Raw genomic sequence first — 24,778 nt, 5'->3', positions numbered from 1 at the left:
CACGAGTGGCTGTGCATCGCTCTCCACACCGAGTGGAAATTGAAGTTAAGATGATAAACCTATCGACGGAGCCACCCACACCAGTACTGCCCTCGCAAGAGGCTGCTGGCAGCGGTCTGTGGAGAGGGCCAGAGGAGAGCAACCGCACCGCCACATGGCTCCATCTCGCCTTAGGGACGGAGCCAGCGCGGAGGCGGGGGCCGGTGGCGACGGGGCAGGCCAGCCCTGTGACAGCCCCACCGGCCTGCGTGGGGCATGGCGCGACGAGCCCCGCGGCACCGAGCAGGGACGAGGCGGGGCGCGGCCGCGGCGGAGCCCGCGCTCGTCTCCGTGGCAACGGCGAGGAGGCGGCGGCGCGGCGGCGGCGTCCACCCGCCGGTCACCTGACCCCAGCCCGCCGGTCACGTGATACGGTCTCCATCGTCGCCATCTTGAAGCGGTGGCCGGGGGTGAGGAAAAAAAAAATTTATTTATTTTTTTTGTTCTTCATTAAAACCCAGGTAAAAAGCAGCGCGGGCCCTCGGCGCCGCCGGGGCGAGCGGGCGGCGGCGGCCGGCCGGCCGGCAGGTAGGGAGGGCAGGCGCGAGGCGCGGCGGCGGGCGGGCCGGCAGGCCCCGGGGCGGCGCGCCGCAGCCCATGTGCGGAGCCGCGGGCGGCTGCGGCTCCCGGCGGAGCCTTCCCCGGGCCGGGCCCGGCCCAGGCCGCGGCCGCCTTCCTCCCTTCCCCTCCTCACCTCACCGCCTCGCCGGCAGGCCATCTCCCCGCGGCTGGGCCGCCGGAGCGGCGGGCGCTGCTCCTCGCCCACCCCGTTGGCGCCGGGCCCGCTGCTGGAGGGCCGCGCCGGCGGCACCTGCGCGGTGTAAAGCGGGGGCCGCCCGGGGAGTGGCGGCAGGTGCGGGGGCGGCTGTCGGAGAGCGCGGAGGGCAGGGAAGGGCAAGGAAGGGCAAGGGGGTCCCGGATCCGCGGCCAGGCGTCCCCGAGCCGCAGTGCCGGGGCAGCGGCTCGCTGTCTGGGGGCGACAGTTGGCGGCACGGAGCTCCGGCTGGTGAAGTTTCCCTGCCCTCGGGAGCCGCGATGTGCTCAGACCGGCCTCTGCGAGCGGGATGGTTGTGCAAAGCGGCGGTTGGCTTTTCCTCGACCTGGGGGCACGTCAGCCGGTCTTTGCCGCGCCGCTCGAGCGGGCGTTTGGCGCGGGCAGAACGGGCAGCTCCAGCGCAGGGGCCTTCTCCTCGGGTCGGGATCTTCCCCTTCGGGCCCCTCCTCATCCCCCGACCCCGTGTTTTAATTACGGTCCGGGTCGCGTGGAGGGTGCGTGCTGGCAGGGCCATTCGCCAGACTGAAGTTGTGTGTGTCGTGGGAGGTTGAATCGCCTTTGTTCTTAGTGAAAGCCACGTAGTTATTAAAATCCAGGTGTTTGTGTACAGTTCTTACCAGCCCTCTAAAAACCAAAGTCTGTAGCAGCAAGCATTAAACCTGCTGTAAACAAAGAATGACATAACACGTATGTACCATAGTTACACATTTGATAACTTTCATCAGCTACAAGCATCCCAAATCAATACATCTGAAGGTACTCTCTCTATTTTCATTTTTGACGTAGCAATAGTACGTGGCAGCGCGTTTCTTTTATGGTCTGTCTGCGATCTTTCCTCTTAGTTTCTATGCTGCTTTCAGATGAAAAAATAGGGGAAATATTTGCCTATTTAGCATTACTTTAAAAGTTTTTAAAAGTACCAAGTATAATTTAAAGTAGTACTGTGTGCTTATAGTTTTCCTTAGCTCATTCTCAAATTGAAAATATTTCAAGTAGACATTTATTCCTTTGAGCACTTAATGTAATGTTAAATCTCCTTTCAGGGGAAAAAGCACATTTGTTTACTTTTCATAATGGTTTTTAAACATATTATAGCCAGTATGAAACAAACAGAAATGTATTTTTGTATAACTAAATAGGATGGTTTTCAAGTAATAACCTTAAACTTTTTTTAAGTTAATATATAATCAGAGATATTACATGAAAGGGGTATAATTTTTCCTAGCCACATAGACAAGAGTTAGTCATTCAATATACTGTGCCCAACACATAATAGAAATAGAAGCAGAAAATGCACGTCGAGACATCTGCTGTTTTATATTTAAAAACTTAAATACTTGGATGCTTCAGTTTAATAGTAACTTTGTGGATACATACATTGATTCCTGTTAATAAAACAATACTGAACTTGAATTAAATATGCAGGCTCTTTGGTATACTCGTATATAAAATGATACTTTTTTTTGTTTTAAATATATTTCTTTTTTAATTTCTATCTCCTACAATTGATCTGCTATTGCAGTGCAGTATTGATCAGTTTTAGTCTGCTTACATAGATCCAGCTAAAGCCATAAGGCCTTAAGTAGCTTAGTTTTCTAGTTATCATGGATCCAACTGCCCTATGGCTTCATTTATATTTTGTTAATTTTTCAATTTTAATGTAGGTTTTAGCCATCACCAAGTAAATAATCTTAAAACACTGAAAAGTAGTAACATTGAAAAGAGTAGTCTTGTCTTTCTTGATGATTCAGAGTTGACAAATCCTGCTGCATTTTCAACTTGAAATATTTTACACGAGCATATGAGGTGTGAATGATACTGACATTGCTGATAGTGATAGTTCCGATGATAACCTGAATTGTAAGTTGAATGGCAAATAAAGGTAACTTGACTAGTTCTGCCCAGAATTTTTCTGTAGTGGGAAAGGAGCACCACAGAACGCACTGTCATATATCTGTTCATTATATTGCTGTATACTAAATCCATAAGTAGAGAAGAGTGGATTTCATGGGTCTTTAGGACCAGTTCTGGAAGTTCTGGTTTGGCCTGTGTATCTTTCTTGCAAGAAAAAAAAAAATCCACATGAAAGAACTTGGGATACATTTTCAAGGATAACTGATAGAAAAAAAAATCTGGCATCTCTTTATGTTCTAAATTTTATATATAGTATATAAAAATACTTATTGTGTATAAATTATATGCGCATATATATAGTGCAGCTTGAATGGTTTCTTTTTAGACATTTTTTCAGAAGTAAATTTCACTGTAAGTTTTTTTTTGTCTGGCTCCTCCACCCCTCACCTCACAGCTTTGCCCACATCACAAAGTATGTTTTCATGTAAATTTATACATATTGGCTTCTAATTTAACCTCCAACAGTACCACATTATTGCCTGTGGTTTATGGTTAGATATGTTTAAAGGAAGTGTAAGTGGAAATAGTTATTGCCTTTAGCTTTCCTCAAAACAGAAAAAAATTACTCCTTATAACTTCAGTACCAATTGATTTTTGCTAAAATTAAAGAATTGTAGAAAAAGCTACAATTAGTAGCTTTTCGAGAAAACTACATTTATAATAAGAAGTATGATTTGACATTTGAAAGGTCTTTAATGTAGTCATAGCGAAATGACTAATGCAAGTAAATACCAGAAGTACTTTCTTTTGCTAACATTTCACGGAAAAAAATTGCTTATTTTTGTAAATTATGTTGTTGCAAATTGTCATTTGCTTTAGGAGACATCAGTGTATCAGAGTATGTATATTAGGAATACATTTTCATACCATATCATGGTTTTTAAAGATAAATATGCCAGTTACTATTGATTGGTATATTTAAGTCTAGCATTCAAATGTGTAGTCCTTGTAAAGGAAAAGACAATAGCTGTAACAATGCTAATCAGCCTATACTTGAAAAATATTTATGTTGCACTTTTACAATTTGGAGACAGGCTCTCTTGGAATTATTCTGTCCAGCTGTATTGAATAGCATCTACGCTATCCACTAAATGTCCTCAAAATCATTGGCTACTTATATAGCAATTCTGGAAGTTTTTATTAAGTTAGTGGCATTAGGCTTCCATATTTAGTGGAGGGAGAAAGCTAAATAGTACTGGGTTGTATTTTTATTATTGTGCATGTATAAATTTTAATTTTTTATAAAACCCTTTCTCCTAGGTATTATGGAAGAAGGAAGCACTGTTGCAGTATTGATGCCAAATGTTGGGGAACAGGAGGCTGTGCTGATTTCTGAAACAGTCATTGGCCCAACACTGCAGAACAGTGAAGATCAGAGAAAATGTAAAACTGATCCACTAATCCATGTTATCCAGAAACTAAGCAAAATAGTTGAAAGTGAGAAGTCACAAAGATGCTTTTTAATAGGTAAAAAACGTTCCCATCCTAATGCTTCTGCACAGTCCTTTGATGCAGATGATCTTTGTGAAATCCCAGCTAAAGCAATAGAGCTATCTGTTATTGCTACTAAAAAGACTGAAGAGTTACAAGCAGATTATTTTGTGACTGAATGTCTTCCACAAAGCAAAAAAAAGGTGACATGCTACCAGTGTAGTCTATGTAAGTTTCTATCACCTTCTCTCTTAACACTACAAGAACATATAAAAGAACATGGGCAGAAAAATGAAGTGATATTAATGTGCTCAGAATGTCATTTTGCTTCCAAAAGCCAAGAAGAACTTGAATCCCACTTCCAAAATTACCATGAGAATGATGGTAAAAATAGTATCCAGACAAAAGTGCAGCAATGTGTAAATGTTGCAAGTTCATTTTTGCAAGGGCCAGTGGAAGGAAGTGTCAAATCAGGGACTGATCAGACAGGAAATCTGGAATGTAAAGATATAACTCAGTCTACTCATATGCCTGAAATGGGTAGGAGAAAATGGTATACTTACGAGCAGTATGGCATGTACCGGTGTTTAATTTGTCGGTATACCTGTGGTCAGCAAAGAATGTTGAAAACGCACGCTTGGAAACATGCGGGTGAGGTTGATTGCTCCTATCCTATCTTTGAAGAAGAAAATGAAACGACCAACTTGTCAGAGACAGTTGTAACTCACACACCTCACAGCGTGGATACAGTTGTTCTTTCTTTGGAAAACAATGAACTTGATATCCATAGTGAACCTTCTCTTCAACTTCAGATTTGCAATTCTGAGCAACTGTCATGTAAATCACCAGTAGGAACAAATGTAAAAGAGGAAGAGATGTTAAATCAGTCTGTAGTGCATTCTCCTACTACAGAGGTTTTAGAGGAGACTGTATCAGATACAGAACAGGATAATATGATAACTGATAGCCTACTTTCATCAGCACAGAAAATCATCAATTGTAGTCCAAACAAAAAGGGTCACGTTAATGTAATAGTAGAGCGTTTGCCAGGTGCTGAAGAAAGTGTCTTACAAAAGCCTTTCTTGATGAACACTGATATTGAAACAGAAAAAAAATTAATCTCAGAGGAGTCCCATGTTACCTGTGAAGAACGTGATGAAGTTTATCGTTCAGATGAAATTGAAGAAGTAATAATAGGATGGAATAATACTGAGAAGAGAGATAATGAATTAAGCTCTAACAAAAATGTAACAACTGATGAAAATGTGCCTCCTGCACGAAGAAGGACAAATTCAGAGTCTTTACGACTACACTCATTAGCTGCAGAAGCTCTTGTTACAATGCCTATCAGAGCTGCAGAACTAACAAGGTCTAGCTTCAGGACTCCGGCTGGAGAAGATGCCGTGGATGCAGGTGCAGGACAGGGAGAAGCTGATGGCCCATGCGTGGCTCATTCTAAAGTGGTATCCTCACTTAAGAATCCTTCAGAGGAGTTCAGTGGCTTAAACCAAAGTGAATGTGCAATAGTTGAGATACAGAAAGAAGGGCCAGAGTTATCAGAAGCACCAATTAAAATGGGCATCAGTATGTCACTACTCACTGTCATTGAAAAACTGAAGGAGAGGACAGATCAGAACGCTTCTGATGATGACATTTTGAAAGAATTACAAGACAACGCACAATGCCAAAATGCAAATGATGCAAATATTCCTGGAAGTAACCTAGTAGAATATATACCTAATGTAGATCGACCCTACCGCTGTCGGCTCTGCCATTATAGCAGTGGTAATAAGGGCTACATAAAACAACACTTGAGAGTCCATCGTCAGAGGCAGCCATACCAGTGTCCTATCTGTGAACACATTGCTGACAATAGTAAGGATTTAGAGAGCCACATGATCAACCACTGCAAAACAAGAATGTATCAGTGCAAGCAATGTGAAGAATCCTTTCATTATAAGGTAAAGTTCTTCCCTGTGCCTATCTATAATAGCTAAATAACCTATTTTGCTACCTTTTTAATAACTGCTCATCCTTCTTTCTAACCTAATTCAGTCTGACATCCTGGCTTCATTGTCATTACAACTGGGAATTATTGCCAGCAGCACTTTCTGAATACGATTCAGCTATAATTATTCTGCTTTACTGAAATAAACTTGCTTCCTCACATAAGTTATTTTCCTGAGAACCACCTTATAGATGTATTAAAATCATGTTTTTCTGCCCACGTGTAGCAACTACAGGAAGAAATGGAAGCATCAGAGAACTTAATAGCTGAAACTTTAAAAGAATGCTGAAACATGCCCACTAGTTGTGAGGTTGTGCAAAAGTAATCATAGCATTTGGGAGTAACATGAGACACTTTGAAGCAGAAATTCTTTTCTTTTTTCCTCTGTTGTTGTGTTGGTCTGGATGTTCTACAGAACTTAGATCTGAAAGATTACGCACTGGAGCAGAATAATGTACTTCTGCCATTTTTACAATGGCTATTTCAAGCATTAGTGCCGGTGAGTGTGTTCCTATGTACTCAGTTCAGTACTCAGGAATATAGAATATATAGCATCAGTATCTAGCTGTACACTCTTGTAGGCAGTGGTAGTGCAAATTTTTCCATATTTACTGTTGTTTAGTCCTAGTTTGAAAAAATGTACAGGTAGGGTAGCAAAAGTCTCTCTCTCCCCTCTCCTCCCCAAGCGAGTAGAAACAGGAATAACATATTCTTAAGTTACTAGGCAATATGAAAATTGAGTGAATTTTCACACAAGCCATCCTCTAACCTCTAATCTAATACTGCTTTTGGAGTATAATAATTTTGGAAGAAGAACTGTTTGCCACTTGTCTATGGGAATGGGAGTAGAAGGAAATTTATCTTCTAAATAAACACAAATCATATAATCCTCTCAGTCACTCTCATCAATCCTTTATGTTATTAATTAATGTTCTTTACTTTGTTTTGTTTCTAGTAAAATTACCTGAGGGATAATCTGTATATGCATTAACACATGTTTTATAACAGTTGTCATTAATACTTGAGTAACAATGCCACAAATTATGGCAATCTTTGAAGTGACCAGTGTATGTTTGTAGTGTATATTTAAATGTGGGAAATTGTTTTTTCAGAGTCAACTGCGAAATCATGAAAGAGAACAACACAGTCTTCCAGATATCTTTTCAACAGCTACATCTAACAAACTAATAGTTTCCAATGAAGTAGATGAAAGAGAAGGTACTGTTTATATTTACACTTGAAATTACAAAAAGTCACTCATAACATTACTTCTGTTTGCTATATTTGTATAAAACTGGTTTTAAGATCTCATTCATGCTGAAATGTTTTCATGCCTGTTCATAACCTTAAATCGATGTTCTTTTTCATTGTGCGAAACTTACCATAGTCCATTCTGAGATATCTTACTGACATTTATTGGTAGTAAGACATTTTTAGCCCCTGTAATTGGACCTTGTATTTCTTTTTATGGAAGACAACTGGTATGCAGTATTACTTTGAATTTTTAAGAACAAAATCTTTTTTTCCTTCCTTCAGCAGCTACAGTATTTTTCGAATCACCTACAGTAAACAAAAGAAAGCCTTTTTTTAAACTCACTGTGGTAATGTAGTTTGCTGTCAGCATATACATACCATCCATTCTGTGTTTAGAAATTTCTGTTTAATTATGGTAATGTCCAAAATGTGTCATTTGTTTTAGCCCTAGAGAGGCAGATGTAAGGCATTCTAAAAACGCAACCTGTGTCTAATAGTTGCCAGGGTAACAGTAGGTATCCATTTTCTAAATGTTTGTTTAACTGTGTATCTGCTTATAATTTAATAGTGTTTGTTTTAAAAACAACAACAACAAACCCAAACCGTTAATGTGTTAGGGTAGTGAAATAGGGGAAAAAATAGCCAAATTTTGAAGTTTTAGAGAAAATGTAGTCTTAAAATCCTTTGAGTACCCTGGAAGCCCAGTATTTATTATTGCAACTTGAATCCATCCTCTTCTCTGGTGAGTTAAAGTTACTGAAAATATTTACAGCATTTTTATTCTGAAGGCAACACTGTAATTGTAATTTGTTAAATTTTGCAATTTTAGAGCACTGTGGAAAAATACTAGTAATTATATCGCCTCCGAAGAGCTGTGGGATGAAGTATTTCCATTTTGTGCACATAGCTCTTACCTGTCCTAACTATGGTCTCTTGTTTGTTTAGAGAGGAAAATGTGCACTATAATAGTACTTAGATTGCAGTTGAAATTTCTGGGTTCTACTCTCACCTCTACAGCTGATCAGTGACTGCAAAAGTAATCATTGAAATTGATGCAACTACTTGTGAAAAAAGGTACTAACCAGCATGAGCCAGGATGGATGGCTTGAACCATTAATGATTTGTCCAAAGCAACACAGTACATGTCAGAATAGAATGAGATCCTTAACTCTTGACTTCTGTTCTCTTAGCTCACACTGCCTCTTTTTCTGGCTTTCAGTATACAAGGTAGAAACTTAAAAGTTAATTGCCTAATCGGTCTCGGGTAAAATGACCCTTCCCAACTCATTTTTGCTCTCATCAATGCAGAAAGCATTTACATTCAGGAAACTGATCTGTAGTGCTTATTACATCCCTAAAACCTAAGCCTGAGAGCGCCATCTGAAGTCAGGGGGAGACAGGAAGAAGGCTAGGGAGGGTCTGCTGGTAGTGGGAACGTTCCCCATTAAGTAGTGGGTTTTTTTCTTCAGAAGAAATAGCATGAATGTTTTAATGGAAGTGATAGGAAATAAAACATTGTTAGTTTAGCTGGGTACAAATATCTATGAGCACAGCCTGGACTGTTACTTCTGAAAATGTTTTGTTTGTTTTAAACTGGTATTTTTAAAGATGTCATGATATAGGAATAACTACCTAGCAATGCCTGAAACATGTCAGATTTTGGGGAATACTGTACCTTATGAGCTAAAGTCCTGTTAAGGTGACTGAAAAGCAAGGTGCCTGTCTGCTTTTGAAAATAGTATGTTTTAATAAGGTGATTTTAGAGTTTATATCCTGATCTTGTAACTTAACTTCCATGAAAGAAGAGGCCCTGTTTGTGAAAACTGCCTGCTTTCTATTTAATTACTTTAGAGATTTTTTTTTTTAATATTTTTTGCTCATTATTATCTTATAAAAGCGTTACAGCCATGCACTTTAATTGATTGTTTACCCCACATGAAATTTAGTAATGTGGCTTGAATGAAAACAGTTCTCCTTTTAAACTTTTATTAACTCATACTGTGGAATGCTTAAATTATTTCAGAACCAATTTATAATCAAATTGCAACACCACTGCAGTACAGCAATCTCTTGTCAAACAGATGTCATCCCTATAAAGCGACACAAAACAAAGAAGTTTATGGCGTAGCATCTGTTTATGTGAAAGATGCCTGAGCTGGAACAGTTTCGTTTCTTGTTTATGAAATAGTTAGTCCTAAAAGTCTCTTTATTCATCATGGCTGTACAATAAATTAAAAGGGAGCATTATGACACTGGATATGATTGGATTGTAAATGTCTAATAATGAAGGAATAGGGTAATAAGCAGCATTACAGGAGCACCTGTTACTGCTGCTAGAACAAAGATCTGTCATTTCCATACTCGCTTTTAAGAGACCTGATATCCTCCATCCAGAAAGCAAAAAAGGCCCCAAACCCACAAGAAATAAGCCAGCGGAGGGGGTGGGGGACATGACTGCTATTTTGCAACAGTGAGAGATTATATGATGTATTATAATATATGTGCATTTTGTTGAAGGAATAAATATAAAGTAGTGATTGGTATAAATAATTGCTCCTAAGTGTGTGCTACTGGGTGGTTAGCCACTTATAACTATGCAATAGATAATCTGTTTGCATAATGCTTTAAAAATCTCATTAGGTACTGTTTCTTTTAAGCTGCCTGCCCAATAAAATACCAAATTCATAACAAAAAATACATTTGGAAGCAGTTTATTCTAAACCTGCAGAATTTAAGATGGAAAACCCATTCAAGTAGAGCAGGCAGTAGCTTAACCTTCACACAGCCCTTGCTCTCCCATAGATCTGCAGCCCAGTAAGTGTCTTTGTATTCATTTGAGGTCTTCTACATAAATGTGCATTCATAAAAGAGTAATTGTAGAAATATAAATTCCAAAGTCCCCAAGTATATAATTTTTGATAATTTACATTAAAGAAAAAAAAAGAATTTTACTATATGAGCATATTGTAGGAAAAATTCCGATATATTTTGCTTTAAGGTTGACTTGCAAAGAGTGCATGCTATATATTACTTCCATGTTATTTTTTGTAAGAATGCTAGAAGAGTGAACACTGTGCCATGTTTTAAAGTAAAAAAATACAATTTTTTTTTTTCTGCTATCTTGGTACACACAGAATTATTCGAATTTTATTTCCGACTGTCTTTGTATTCAGATTGCTATTTTATTTTATATCACATACTATATGTTCTTCAAAATAACCCTCGGGGGTTATCAGCCCTACCTTACTTTGCATCTTGAACCAAAAGTGCTGAATTTTGGAGTGAAAGTTTAATTAGTGGTAATTTTCTCTTACTGTTTAAGTTAGCTGTGTGACTATCCCTCACAATTATGCATCTAAAACTTTTTTTGAGATAATTCAGTGCCCACCTGTGGGGGAAAAAAATCAAAGTGAAAACTTGAACTTCCATTTTGGATGACTCATTCTACTGGTTTATTCTTCAGTGTCTACTTAAGAGTTTTACCATAAAGATTCTTAATTGTTGCTTTGATAATGAAAAGATTCAGTCTGGGTTATTGGAGTCCAGCATCATAAAGAGGAAACTCCGGAACAAAATTATCTTTACAAAGTCTGTTCAGTATTTTGGACTCGGGAGACGAAACCTCTGTTTTCAAGATAAACTCTACAGTTCCTCCTGAGTTCAATCTGCTTGTCTCATTCCTCCCTTCTTTAGCTAAAAAGAATTGGAATTCAGGAGGTGGTAAAAGAGGGCATTTGCGTCAGTTTTTATTACTCCAAACTGGAAAGAAGTTCATGGTATTTGGACCTAAGTAGAGATGTGTCTACTGTCCATCTTTTTGGACAGTCACTTACTTCAAATTTCAAGCTTGTCTGTCTTTTCAAACTGTAAGTCAAACAGTAGCAGACAGACCTTCCTCTCAGTGTGACATGGACCTTCAGTGCTCTTGACCTTGTGTGATGGGTTGACCCTGGCTGGATGCCAGGTGCCCACCAGAGCTGTTCTATCACTCCCCCTCCTTCTCAACTGGACAGGGGAGAGAAAATATAACAATGAGCTTGTGGGTCGAGATAAGGATAGGAGAGATCACTCACCAATTACCGTCATGGGCAAAACAGACTCAGTTTGGGGAAAAATTAACTTGATTTATTACAAATCAACCGGAGTAGGGTAATGAGAAATAAACCCAAATCTCAGAACACCTTCCCTCCACCCCTCCCTTCTTCCCGGGCACAACTTCACTCCCGGATTCTCTACCACCCCCCCAGCGGCACAGGGGGACGGGGATGGGGTTTACGGTCAGTTCATCACACGTTATTTTCTGCCGCTTCATCCTCCTCAGGGGGAGGACTCATCACACTCTTCCCCTGCTCCAGCGTGGGGTCCCGCCCACGGGAGACAGTCCTCCACGAACTTCTCCAACGTGGGTCCTTCCCACGGGCTGCAGTTCTTCACGAACTGCTCCAGCATGGGTCCTTTCCACGGTGTGCAGTCCTTCAGGCACAGACTGCTCCAGCGTGAGCCCCCCACGGGGTCACAAGTCCTGCCAGAAAACCTGCTCCGTGGGCTCCTCTCTCCACAGATCCGCAGGTCCTGCCAGGAGCCTGCTCCAGCGCGGGGTTCCCACAGGGTCACAGCCTCCTTCGGGAACCCACCTGCTCCGGCGTGGGGTCCTCCACGGGCTGCAGGTGGATATCTGCTCCACCGTGGACCTCCATGGACTCCAGGGGGACAGCCTGCCTCACCATGGTCTTCACCACGGGCTGCAGGGGAATCTCTGCTCCAGCGCCTGGAGCATCTCCTCCCCCTCCTTCTTCACTGACCTTGGTGTCCGCAGGGTTGTTTCTTTTACATGTTCTCACTCCTCTCTCCGGCTGCCGAATACCGCCGTCCCAACTTTTTTCCTTCTTAAAAATGTTATCACAGAGGCGTTACCACTATCACTGATTGGCTCGGCCTTGGCCAGCGGCGGGTCTGTCTTAGAGCCGGCTGGTATGGGCTCTCTCGAACACAGGGGAAGCTTCCAGCAGCTTCTTACAGAAGCCACCCCTGTAACCCCCCCCGCTACCAAAACCTTGCCACACAAAACCAATACACCTTGACAAGCTTTTAACAGAATTCTTCTTCAGGATTCAGAATAGATGGATCCCATTTGGGAAATCAGAACTTAGATTTTACAGGGAGGGGAGTTATTTCTGGTTTGGGAGGAGCTGGGAGGTCTGGGAAGTAGATCACCTGCTGATATTATCAGAGTTCTTAAGGCAATATCTACTAAAAAACATCCAGCTAATACACCCTTTTCTGTTCCACCTAGGATCTTCTGGTGTATCCCTCTAGCAGTAAACCCTTTCACAACACAAACTAATGATTTGTTTGTGCTGGAGGTGTGCTTCATATGAGCATGAAGAGTTTCTGAAGTCTGTTCTTGCAAGATTTGAGCTTTACTTTGTCTCCCACATGTTATTTATTGAATTGTATATTTATTTTGGTGTGGGGATGTACTTTAGTAATGATCTTTACCCACTGGAGAAATTCTCCAAGGATCTCTATCAGACTTTCTTCAAAGCCCATACACATACCTGAGAGTAATGGCTTGACTGTTCAGCCAGCTAGTTAGAATTTGGTGTAAAGATAAAATGAGCTTGAGCACCTTACTTGCACTTGGGGGGGGGGGGGGTGTAGAATTACTTAGGCTGGTGAAGAGGTTAGATGCAGAAAGAAAACTCTTTGATTTTTAATTTGATGTTTCTTTTGGCAGTACTGCTGATTTAAACACCTCCAGCCTTGGTATTCCTTCATGTTTCTGCTATTCCCTCATTTAGAGAGTGCATGAAGGCTGCATGATAGGCTGGAATGGGAATATGACCCGCATAAAAAATACCATCCCTCTTCCCAAATGTTAATATTTTAAACCAAATCAGTTCCATTATTCAGTGAGGGAGCAGGAATAGGGCTGTTTAAGTCTACACACTTACATCTCAAAAATACTCAAACTGTGCACTTGCGGGCACACATTTTCCTATGTTAAATTAGTCATTAGCCTTTGTCTCTGCAACCATTAATTTTTCAAGAGTCTCTTTCATTCTGGAAAGAAAAAATGATTTTTGTTACAATTGCTTTTTAGTAATTTGGAGAAGTTCCAAATTATTTCTTAACACATCTGGTCAGTATCTTTTTTTTTTTAATCATCTCAGATCCTTCTGAAAGTGTGGTTGTGTGTGGATGATAAAGAGGATTTAGATGCTTTGGGAGGCCTTTTGCTTTTCTTTTCTATGTTTGCCAGTTGGAAACTTGTCCTTTCTCAATGCCCATCTTTTCCTTTGATTTGATTCATTCTGCAAAGCAGTGAAACTGCTGGGTTCAGCATTTCCCACATTTTATCACCTTTTGCTGTGACGCAGGATTTTAACCCAACTGCAGGAAGAAGGGAAGTGTCCGCATAGAGAGAAAGATTGCGTTTTCCTAAAATTTTAAATTTCAGTAAATGGTAGGGCAAATGCAGAACAGCATGGTAAATAAACTATATCTTTATTGTCTCAATGTCCATTGCCAGTTTGCTCTTTGTAGATATTTAAAAGTATTACTTTAAAATGTTAATTCATGTTTCATAATTCAATTGTCCTGAAATTATCATCTGAGAACTTGTTACAATGCGGAATGCAACACTCTAAAATAATGGCTTTTGTTTCATATAGGAAATAAGTCTTCAGTTCAGAAACTGTATAGATGTGATGTATGTGACTACACAAGCACAACTTATGTTGGTGTACGAAATCACAGACGAATTCATAACTCTGATAAGCCATATAGGTAAGTGTCTCAATTATTTTTGGCTAATGCCAGGTGCTTGGTTTACTTGTTTTAACTAAAAAGGTTACTTAATTGCTCATGCAATTTTGAAGATACTGTTAAAAAATTTCAATTACATAATTTTACTGCAAATTTAAAGGAGCCACACTCGCTGTTTGACTCAAACTATGTAATTAAGATTTGCTAACTTTTCCAGGATGCATCTTTTGCTATAGCAGTCTACAGCTTGTTTTCAGTTTGAAGCATTCAGATCTGGAAAGGGAAATAATTACTGTAATACTGCACTTTGGCCAATAGTAATAATATATTTCTCGAACTCCTTGCACACTTAAGTTCATTTTGGATTTGTTTTATTGCAAAGTGTTCTCCATTGTCATATTGCTACTTTGCACATTAGCTTCTACAGTGCGGCAAAATTCTGCCCTTTGTCTTGTCACCAGTCCCCTCATCTTTTTCACAGGTTTCAAACAATATTAACACAGTCACTTAGGATCAGATTTTATAACTTTTCTACAAGGATGTTATGTGGATTTATATAGAAACTTTAATATTAAAATCGCATGTAATATTATAGCTGAGGTCCCTAGCAGAAAAATAAATCATGCATTTTTCTATTGGTTGCTGCATAAATTCTTGCAAATTCAATCTATGCTCATTCAGTGTGGATCTCTGTCCCTCTCTAGTGGCTAGAAAATAGATCTGAGTTAATAGAATTTTTGAACTAATATACTTCTATCTCTTTAACACAAATTCTAGAAACTCAACACCTTGAAATGCTGAGCTCAGCCAGGGACTTTCTCTCTTGGATAAACAAACCCAGAAGACGTGTTGTATTTTGATTTGTGCATTATAATGATATCCCATAACACTAGAAAAAATTTGCAAGATGTTTGCTCAGACAGCAAATGTGGAATACAAATAGATTATTTTTTTCTCCTCAGTATCTTCCCTATTGCTGTTATTTGTTACTTAGTGGAGTTGGAACAGCAGATACTGTACAGTGTTTTGTATATGGTAGTTTTCTGAATTGATGTTAGCCAGCCCGTTTGATTTAGGAACCCTTGAAAATTTTCTATTGGTGATACAGACTGCTGCATACTAAATTTAAGCCTACTGATCTGGCTTGCTTCTCTTATTATTTTTTCATAAACCTGTTAGACAAATCTGCAGACCTGGTAGGATACTTAAACCACAGCCTAGAAACCATAAAGATCCAGTATTTATGGTATTTCTCCTTCTGAAACATGTATTCCTCAAGCCTTTCATAGTATCAGATAGCAACCTACTATATTGCTGCCAGTTTTACAGCTGTAAACATATTTTACTATTTGTTTGACAAAAATTGCTGGAAATTAAACTGTATAGCCTCCAATGATGCTTTTTTGTAAATTTGATACCTTCTGGATTTTAATACTGCACAATTAAGTCCTTTCAAAAACAAGTGAGTAATCTCAAGTTAAGTATCCTGTAGTCTCAAACTGTTTAAAAATACAGACCAGACTTAGTAAATATTGGACATTTTACCATTTCAAAAAAAGAAACAACTAAAGTCCTAACAAATACGCTGAGTTTTAGCTAACCTTGATGGCTTCTGTTTGTCGTGGTTTAACCCCAGCCAGCAACTAAGCACCACGCAGCCGCTCACTCACTCCCCCCCCCCACCCAGTGGGATGGGGAAGAAAATCGGGAAAAGAAGCAAAACCCGTGGGTTGAGATAAGAACGGTTTAATAGAACAGAAAAGAAGAAACTAATAATGATAATGATAACACTAATAAAATGACAACAGCAATAATGAAAGGATTGGAATGTACAAATGATGCGCAGTGCAATTGCTCACCACCCGCCGACCGACACCCAGCCAGTCCCCGAGTGGCGATTCCCCGCCCCCCCTTCCCCGTTCCTATACTGGATGGGACGTCCCATGGTATGGAATACACCGTTGGCCAGTTTGGGTCAGGTGCCCTGGCTGTGTCCTGTGCCAACTTCTTGTGCCCTTCCAGCTTTCTCGCTGGCTGGGCATGAGAAGCTGAAAAATCCTGGACTTTAGTCTAAACACTACTGAGCAACAACTGAAAACATCAGTGTTACCAACATTCTTCGCATACTGAACTCAAAACACAGCACCTTACCAGCTACTAGGAAGACAGTTAACTCTATCCCAGCTGAAACCAGGACACTGTTTCAATATGTTATATACAGGAAGCTTGTGTGGTAGTATAGTGATATTTATGAATAGCATAGTATTTTGTGTAATACTTTGGGATCTAAATCCATGGATCTAAATCTAGATCCAGACTATTTTATGATTGTTTTTATACAAAGATATTGTGACAGAAGTAAAAAAAATAAAAATTTAGGCAGCACAATGTGACATATTTGTCTTAGGGCACTTGGATCTAAATGTGTTGATCTTGTCCCTGACTTCCATTTCAGGTATAATGCTCTGAAATTTAGACATTCGATTACTATGTAGATAGTTTGGCTTTTAAATGACATGAGAAACATGGCTGTTGCATTAAGTAGAACACATATTCTTGAGGAACAAGACTCACTTCTAAATACAGTGTCCCCTATAACTCTTACAGTCATATTCTGCCTTTGCATAACATAGCCAAGCAACTTGCATCAGGGCTGCATCCATTCAAGTGCATCCACGTCTCCCTCATACTTTGTGATGCTTAGAGACTTCAGTCGAGGTGTACAAGACAGATGTCAGAAAGGAACATAGTCCCTATGCCTAGTGATTCTTGCTCAAAGTTGGGAGGCTTTTTTGGGCTGCAAAAGATTCTCACGGTCCAAAAATTGAAAGTTAATGTCATCACTTGGACTTCTGTAAATATTATTAGTCTTTAACTGTAGTCTTTCCAGATACCTTTGCTTTCTCAGATTTGTATTTCTGGAATAGTGTTAGCAGTTAATTGTCAGATTAGTTTACTTCTTGTTGTCTCTTCAGATGTCGAGTATGCAACTTCGCCACCACAAATATGAATAGCTTGAAATGCCATATGAGGCGCCACCCCCAGGAGCATCAGGCAGTGCAGCTAATGGAACAGTACAAGTATGTAACAGTTCTAATTTGGCAAAAAGCTGTGATAGTAGTGATTTTTTTAAGATACAAAGCAGAGTTCAGATTCTATTCTTGTCCCTCCTAGATTCATTCTTTGTTCCAGTGACTTTTTTTTTTTTGAGAGAGAGAGAGAGGAGATTTGATGTGGCGTTCCCAGGTGAAGTTTATGCTAGCTGATTAAACTTGTCCATGACCTCCCTCAGGTACAGTATTCAGCTTTTTCTTTCCAGAATGGGTTGGTTGCATATAAACTGCCTATTGGAAGTAGTTTCTGGACCGTGTTAATTACCAAAGCATGCCTGGAATTGTTTGGGAGAATGCGTGTGCCAAAACCACGCCAGGGCACTTCTAACATTTAACATTATAGATTGTTAAATTCCAGTACCCAGGAATGTTCTCTGGCTTTGTTTAATAACCTAGTCTAGGCACAGCCTTTGCATATACATGTTAGTTAGAATCCAGATTGGCATCACACTGCCCTAGTTAAGAATTAGTATGAATAGTCATTATGTTTAAGTGAGGTGTGTCCTTTATCGTCTGTCCATATATCTATGTGGTTTTTATATATATATATATATATTGGCAGAAATGTGTGCAATTGTTTGCTCCTAATTTGCAACAAAAAATAAAAGCTGGGAAAGGAAAGAAAATCAGGAACATTCTGAACATTTCTTAGTGGAAGATTTTAAAGGCAATAGGAAGAATCCAAATAAAGCACATTCTCATAAGGGTTTCTTCTCAACAAAATCTGCTTCTACAACTTCAAAGTCCTGCCACTGCATTTTTTCCCCAAAATGTTCCTAGTAGCACTAAGTTCTATTTCCTCTGCTGTCATACTTCATACAGTATTGCTGAGTGCTTTTAGTATTACTGAAGATTACTGAAAACCTCCACACTTTGGTCCCTGCATCCCCAAGGAAATATTCTTATCAAAAGCTGCAAGATAATTGTTTCCTCAGTAGATCAATTTAGGATACACTTGAACAGTAAAGTTTAATAATTCAACACAGGTCAACCAGTAGATCAAATCATGCTATAGAATTGAAACTCAATATTAAAATAATTCTGTTTCTCTGGGAATGTCTTGCATATAGTGTAACTATACATCAACTATATGATCGTAAAGCGTAGTGCATCGGGCTAAAAGCTGTTGAGTGTCTGTGTCTTTGATTTGGACTGTATGCTAAAGCAGTCAACAGCATTTGGCTCATGGTACTGGTTCTCAGGAAAGTAAATCTGATTAGTGAATCACCCGAGTAAATTCATATACTTCAAAAAATGAGACTGTACTTAAAAGAGGATAAAAACAAACACTGAACTGTTGCTTCATTCGCTGTGTTATGAACCCACTGACCAAGCTGTGTTAGTGGCACAGAAAAATCATACATACAATAACACTGGTGGAATACATGTGCATATAGAATGGAATTAAGATTATTTGTTGATCTTTGTGTTTTGCAAAAAAATAATTTTGGCCTAATTTTATCTGTAAATTAACTATAAGGTCTGCCTTTTATCTTATTTTTAATGATGCCATTATTTTGTAACAGCCTTATTAGAAATACTAAGATTTTCAACCTGAGAGTGAACTTGCCTATATTTGAAAGCATCCATTTTCTTTATAAGGCTTCAAATTAGAAGGAAAAGGGAAAAACAGGATAGTACGTTCCAAATCAAGTAATAGAGAAAAGTGAGCTAGAAGGACATGCCGGTCGTTACCCAGCAGGACAGAATTACCTTGCTACATAAGCAAGGCAATGTACTATGCCTTCACCTAACTTGTGATCGTGATTTTTGCAGTTCTCCACCATCTTCTGCAGAGCAGAAATAGTTTCCTGTATATGATTATTTGCAAGGCATTTAAGAACTATATCCTACTGTCATTAAGAGAAGTAAAACCTGACTGAATTGTAGTGTGTAACACTGTTTTATGTAGGCCTTCTCATGTTTCCAGGTTATATTTCTGAAAAGGTCTTAAAAATTTACAAAAACTTACTAGTATAGTAGTCATTTTAACAGACTCATCATAGTGTAACATATCAGGATCACATTGCTTGAGCAGAAAACATCTTACTCTCATTGAGGAATGAGATAGACTGAGATGCATTCCTAGCTATGATTTATTAGAACAAGGTCACCTTTGATTTCTAGAAAAATTTGATCCTGGTCTTTTCCATGTGATTTGAGAAACTGAAGACTTCCAAAGTAGCAGGTAGCTAAGCAAAATAGCTTCCTTGTCCAAAAGACAAGGAGCTATGTCATCTTTACCATGAGTGCTGTTCTGCTGTGGAGTGATGTCATGCGGTATCACTCATCTCCTTCATGCAGAAATGACTAATTTATCATCTGAGAAAATACTTGTAAAAAAAAAAATCCTCTATTGTATGTTCACATATGAAGAAAGTCCTATGGGATTTGATAAGTCTTGGGTTATTCGTGTCTGTAAATACACACTACATCTTTATGTAAATAGGATTTATTCTTGAAGGTTTTGTTCTTTACTGTATAAGACAGTGTTTTATAGGGAAATAGAAAATTTAGTCTTGTGATACCCAAGCTGATGGAAAAATCTATGGACAAAATTGTCACCTGTCTGAATCTGGATCTGTGAATATATTAAAAATCTGACTGGGCACTGTCCTCAGCAACCTGCTGTAGCTGATCCTCCTTGAGCAGGTGGCTTGGACTAGGTGATCTCAGGAGGTCACTTCCAACTGCAACAATTCTGTGATCCTTAAATAAACTAAGATATGCTACACCAGGAAAGACTTTATTAGCTTAGTTAAAATTATCAGTGGTAATTACACAGCTCCTGCTCGATTCAGAGCAATGGCAAAGAGAGCTCACTACCTGCCTGCCAGATACCACACCAATGTACTCCATGTTTCTGCAGTCATCAGAACTATTGCATTTTTGCAGTATTTGAACAGTTCTAACAGGCCAAACAGATAGGATTTTAATTTAGTTGTTTAAGAAGTCAGAAAAAGCAAACTTAAAAATTCTCAGACCGTAAAAATAGTCTGACATTTCAGGATGAAACTTTGCAAACTAACTTGACCTAGTTAGGAAACCGAAGAGGGGCACTGAGAAGAGGAATTACACGTACCTATGTTCACTTATCCTTTTGGAAGAACTAATCCATTACTAAACTAATAAAATTTAACTTCTAAATGTTTCCCTTTTTCTCTCTCCACTTTTTTTCCCTAGATGTTCTCTCTGTGGATATGTGTGTAGCCATCCTCCATCCCTGAAGTCTCATATGTGGAAACATGCAAGTGACCAAAATTATAACTATGAACAAGTGAACAAGGCTATTAATGATGCGATTTCACAAAGCAGCAGGTATGTCTGATTTAATTTCAAGCCCTATCATCTAGAATTTTCAAAGGACCCAACTCTGATACAAAATAAAGTTCCTGTCAAAAAGCAACAACTGTACATTTCGATATTTGTTTTGGTTTTTATTATTATTTCAGGTTTCAAGGACAGCTTCCTGACAAAACATTATTAGAAGGCACAGATGAAAGTACAGTACCTACACTAGGAAGTTCAGACAACTTGGTGTCTTTTACAGAGTCTATTAACCAGACTACAAATGAACTTTCAGGTTCTGATGAAAATGAAAAACCTAACTTGATGAATACCTCATGCAGTTTAGAAAAGAACTCCACTCTACCCCATCTTGGCACAGAATACTGTGTTCTTCTCTTCTGCTGCTGTATTTGTGGTTTTGAGTCTACCAACAAAGAAAATCTGCTCGATCATATGAAAGAACATGAGGGTGAAATCATAAACATCATTCTAAATAAGGACCACAGCACAACTCAGAGCACAAACTAGGTGAAGCAGTAAGTTAAAGAGAGGATTTCCTAGAGTGAATATTTTCTTTCTTTGCTAATTTTTGCCTGAGAAACTTACTAAAGAGAAGAATTGCAAGCAAAACTTGATTTCCCATCCTGAGTCCTTGTTTCAGTAGGAATACAATATTTTAACCAGGGACCGATGAATCATTTAGGAGATAGATAGAAGGAGTGGGGAATAGAATGATCCCTTTAACCTGTTACTTCTCTATATGGTGCCAAGAATGTAGGATGTTGGGGGTTTTTTCTTTTATTGTCAGGTACTAGTCAGTGATAATGCATTAGTACAGTACCTTAAAACCCAAAGGTATTAAAGTTTTGTATCAATTGAAAACCTTTTTTTATTCCTCCCTCTGTTGTTTTCCAAGTATTTTAGCAAAGAACTTTTTTCCCTCTTTTTTGAAACTGGCAACAGACGAGATAAAAATTTTACAATATGATCTCATAAACCCCGCTGCCTGGATTCCGGAAGGTAGGGAGAGGGGAGGTGGGTGAGGGCATGTGTGTGCTTGCATGCACGCATAAGCATTTCATTTTTCCCAGTCTATTTTTAATACCTTACAACTCCAAGTTGCCCTTCAACAGAGACGGCTATCCTTTCTATCGATTTAGAGCAGCAGGTGCTTACGAGCCTAGAAGCATTTTGCTAATAACTATTTGTCTGATTGGATCCTAACTAAAAAACTGCTGTCTTTGAATTGATAGCGTGTAAAAGATCCTTTCTAATAATGACCTGCTGTTTCTTAATAGTTTTCTTGACACATTCAGCAGAACTATGTAAAAAAAAAAAAAGCTTATCATATGTCACTTTTAATTTGTGGTGATTGCAGTATGTATGAGCAATGTTTTTTAATGAGAACAAGATATTAACAGTCATTGCCACAAAGAGATGTAGATTAAACCTATGTAGATTCCTAAAGATGTAGGTGAGCACAAAGTGGGATTTTGAGAAATGCCTACATGCTTTGAAGTTCTTTGAAATCCCACTGGCTGTCTAAATTTCCCATTTGTCTGGCAAAGCTGTAACTGTAGGAATAATTCACTGAAAGATAGAGTAATCTTCCTGCAGCAAATCGTATTTAAAAAAAAAAAAGGAAAACAATATTTTAAGCAAAAACTGTATCCAGTGACTTGTAGAATAAATTTTACTAGTGCATATAATATGGATTCATAAAGGGAATTAGGGATTACTTTGTTTTCTAAGAAGCACATAGAAATCATTCCCTTTTAAAGCCTTTAGCTTCTAAAATTACAGTGTTTTTTACAGTTACAGCAGTTTGCAGTAGAAGACGTTCATCTATGTATCAGTTTGGAATATTATTATACTGGCTAATTACCTGGCAACTTTGTTGAGGTTATTTAAAAAGTTGGCTACTTAAATTGTTTGAAATATACGCTTCTATCAAGTGAAGTAGTAGCACTTCTAAAGAAGCCGTTTGGCAGACAGATTTGAAATTTCTAGTTCGGGCATGTGTTTCTTCTTGTAATGAATGGCAGATGCGCAGAAGCATGCCTAGTTCCTGACATGAGGATGCAGTTACCTGATTTTTAGTAGCTCATTACTTAAAAATGACTTACTCTTAGAAAAACAGTATTTTATGGTTACTTTCTTTATACATTTCTGCTAGCAGAAATAAGCTACAACTGTAAATCTAAGAGGGTGGCATAGGTAGTGTACAGTCCATTGCGCTATCGCCGACCGGAAGCGGCAAACAGAAAAAGAAAACAAGTCTTGTTAAAACTTTATGAAGCAGCACAAAATCTGAAGGCCAGGGTGAGGGCACTAAGATTCCAAGTATATTTGATGATTTTTGTTTTCAAGTGGTTTCCTCAATTTGACTCGTTCTTTTGGGTTAAATATCTATTATTTTGTTTATAAATTACATAGCAGAAAGTACACATTTTACTTTACAAATTGGTCAGGATATAATGTCAGAGCAGTTTTGTGTCAGATATCTGAGGTATTTTCAATACATACGTGAAGTAAGTATACTTTTTTCAGTTAAAAGTTATTTTTCATATTCCTATGTTACATTTGAAAAAGTTATTTACATGATCTCAAATTCAATTAGAGATAGTAAACTTCTAATGGGATATTCATACTGTCTTACTGACACCAATATTTTACCTTCAATGTAGAATTCATGTGAAAATAGTACATTACCTGGAATATATCTCAACTTTCTCATTCAGAGATCCCATTTGTTGAAAAACTTAAAGGTACAACGAGATCTGTAGTAATGCTGAACTACCAGTCAGTATTCACAGAAACAATATTTTGCCATGTTGTTATTTTTCTGTAAAGGGATAATTATTTTAAAGTTGCTCAGCTAGTGAAAGAAAAAGAGGTGAAAAACTTGCATTCATAAGCTAAGAAGGAGATGGCAGTGAACCAAGACCTAAAAAGCGAGTAACCTTGAATCAAAACTAACAATTTTGGTGTATGTGCAAGCCACACTTGCAGCATTAAATGTAATGCACCAGGACTCATTCTAATGGGATTACTAAGCAGGATGCATCTATTCACAGTTGTTCCTTGCCATCTTGTTGCTTTTTTCTTTTTGACCATGTGTTCCTATAAAATAGTAGAGAGTTAGTTGCCTCTAAAAACCATTATCAATCCTAACAAATGCAAACAAATAATTCTTTCCCATATGCACAGAGATTTATTTTTTTTTTTCACTGTCTCCATGCTGCTTGCCATTAGTTACCCACTCACAATTCCCATAGACTTTATCAGAAGTTCTGCATGTGAAGTAATTATAGACTTAGTTTTTCTGAAAGCAAATTATTTCTCAGGTTATCTGCTTTAGAAAGTGTATGGTTGGCTTGGTTGCATGTTATGTAAGGGTTTTTAAGCACACTTCAAAGTCACCAACACTGCGGTCTTCCCCTTTCTTTAAGCTTTTAAAATATTTTCGGATCTTCTGTCACAGCACTAGCAGATGATCAACTATTCACTTGCTGTTTGTTTAAATTAGGTTTTATTCTGTGATACGAACTGTAACTTGCAGCTTTGTTTTAAATGCCTATACTTCTACTAAAGAGAAAACTTCATTCATACTAGACTATACTGATAAATAGGTGCATATTTCATCTTTCTGATTTATGCTTGGCCTGGAAAAATAGAGTGGGATTCAGTCAGAGTTATTGTATTTTCCTCTTCCAGAAGCACTTATTTAATCATTTTAAAAAATGTACAGTTGGTGCTCAAAGTAACATTTGTTAAGATATATTTAATAGAAATTTACATTTGCATTTGATATTCATGGACATGGGTACATGTATTTTTTTAAGAAAAGGTATTGTAACACTATGGCACTGCTTTTATAGCCAAAGTATGAAAAATTTAGAAAACTGACATGTAAAGACTGCAGTTAATTCTGATACTGTATCTTATTAAATAGGATGACTTTCATTTTATAAAATTATCCAGCACATTAAGCTGCATGCCTTAAGCTCTCTCTAGGATTGTGTTCCTGATAGATGACTGTTTGGAACTATGAAGCAAAGTCTGTAGTACTACTTTAACTACCTTCTGAAATACTGTACAATGTTAGAATAATTTATTTTGCTTTACAGGAGTTTGTCACATATTGACTTTAATATTGTATTTTGGTAATAAACTTTTTTTGTTAAA

The 24,778-nt window shown here is 38.5% G+C and overlaps 1 protein-coding gene across 6 annotated transcripts; it reads left to right on the top strand.

Annotated features, from left to right (window-relative positions):
- Positions 1–334: 334 nt before the first annotated feature.
- ZNF507 (zinc finger protein 507) lies at positions 335–24,778 on the top strand. Of its 6 annotated transcripts, XM_052796133.1 has the most exons (8): positions 388–449; positions 1,425–1,570; positions 3,989–6,120; positions 7,280–7,385; positions 14,096–14,210; positions 17,165–17,269; positions 20,486–20,620; positions 20,755–24,778. In XM_052796133.1, the coding sequence occupies exons 2-8, from the start codon at positions 1,504–1,506 to the stop codon at positions 21,116–21,118; spliced, it is 3,024 nt and encodes a 1,007-aa protein (XP_052652093.1). In that variant the 5' UTR covers positions 388–449; positions 1,425–1,503; the 3' UTR covers positions 21,119–24,778. The 6 variants fall into 6 exon arrangements, with proteins under 6 accessions (XP_052652094.1, XP_052652093.1, XP_052652096.1 ...); XM_052796134.1 differs by lacking the exon at positions 1,425–1,570 and having other exon boundaries at positions 335–449; XM_052796136.1 differs by lacking the exons at positions 388–449; positions 1,425–1,570 and adding an exon at positions 482–500.

The sequence above is a fragment of the Harpia harpyja genome, chromosome 9 (assembly GCF_026419915.1).
Source record: "Harpia harpyja isolate bHarHar1 chromosome 9, bHarHar1 primary haplotype, whole genome shotgun sequence".
Classification (NCBI taxonomy): domain Eukaryota; kingdom Metazoa; phylum Chordata; class Aves; order Accipitriformes; family Accipitridae; genus Harpia; species Harpia harpyja.
This window is presented reverse-complemented; position numbering and strand designations above follow the sequence as displayed.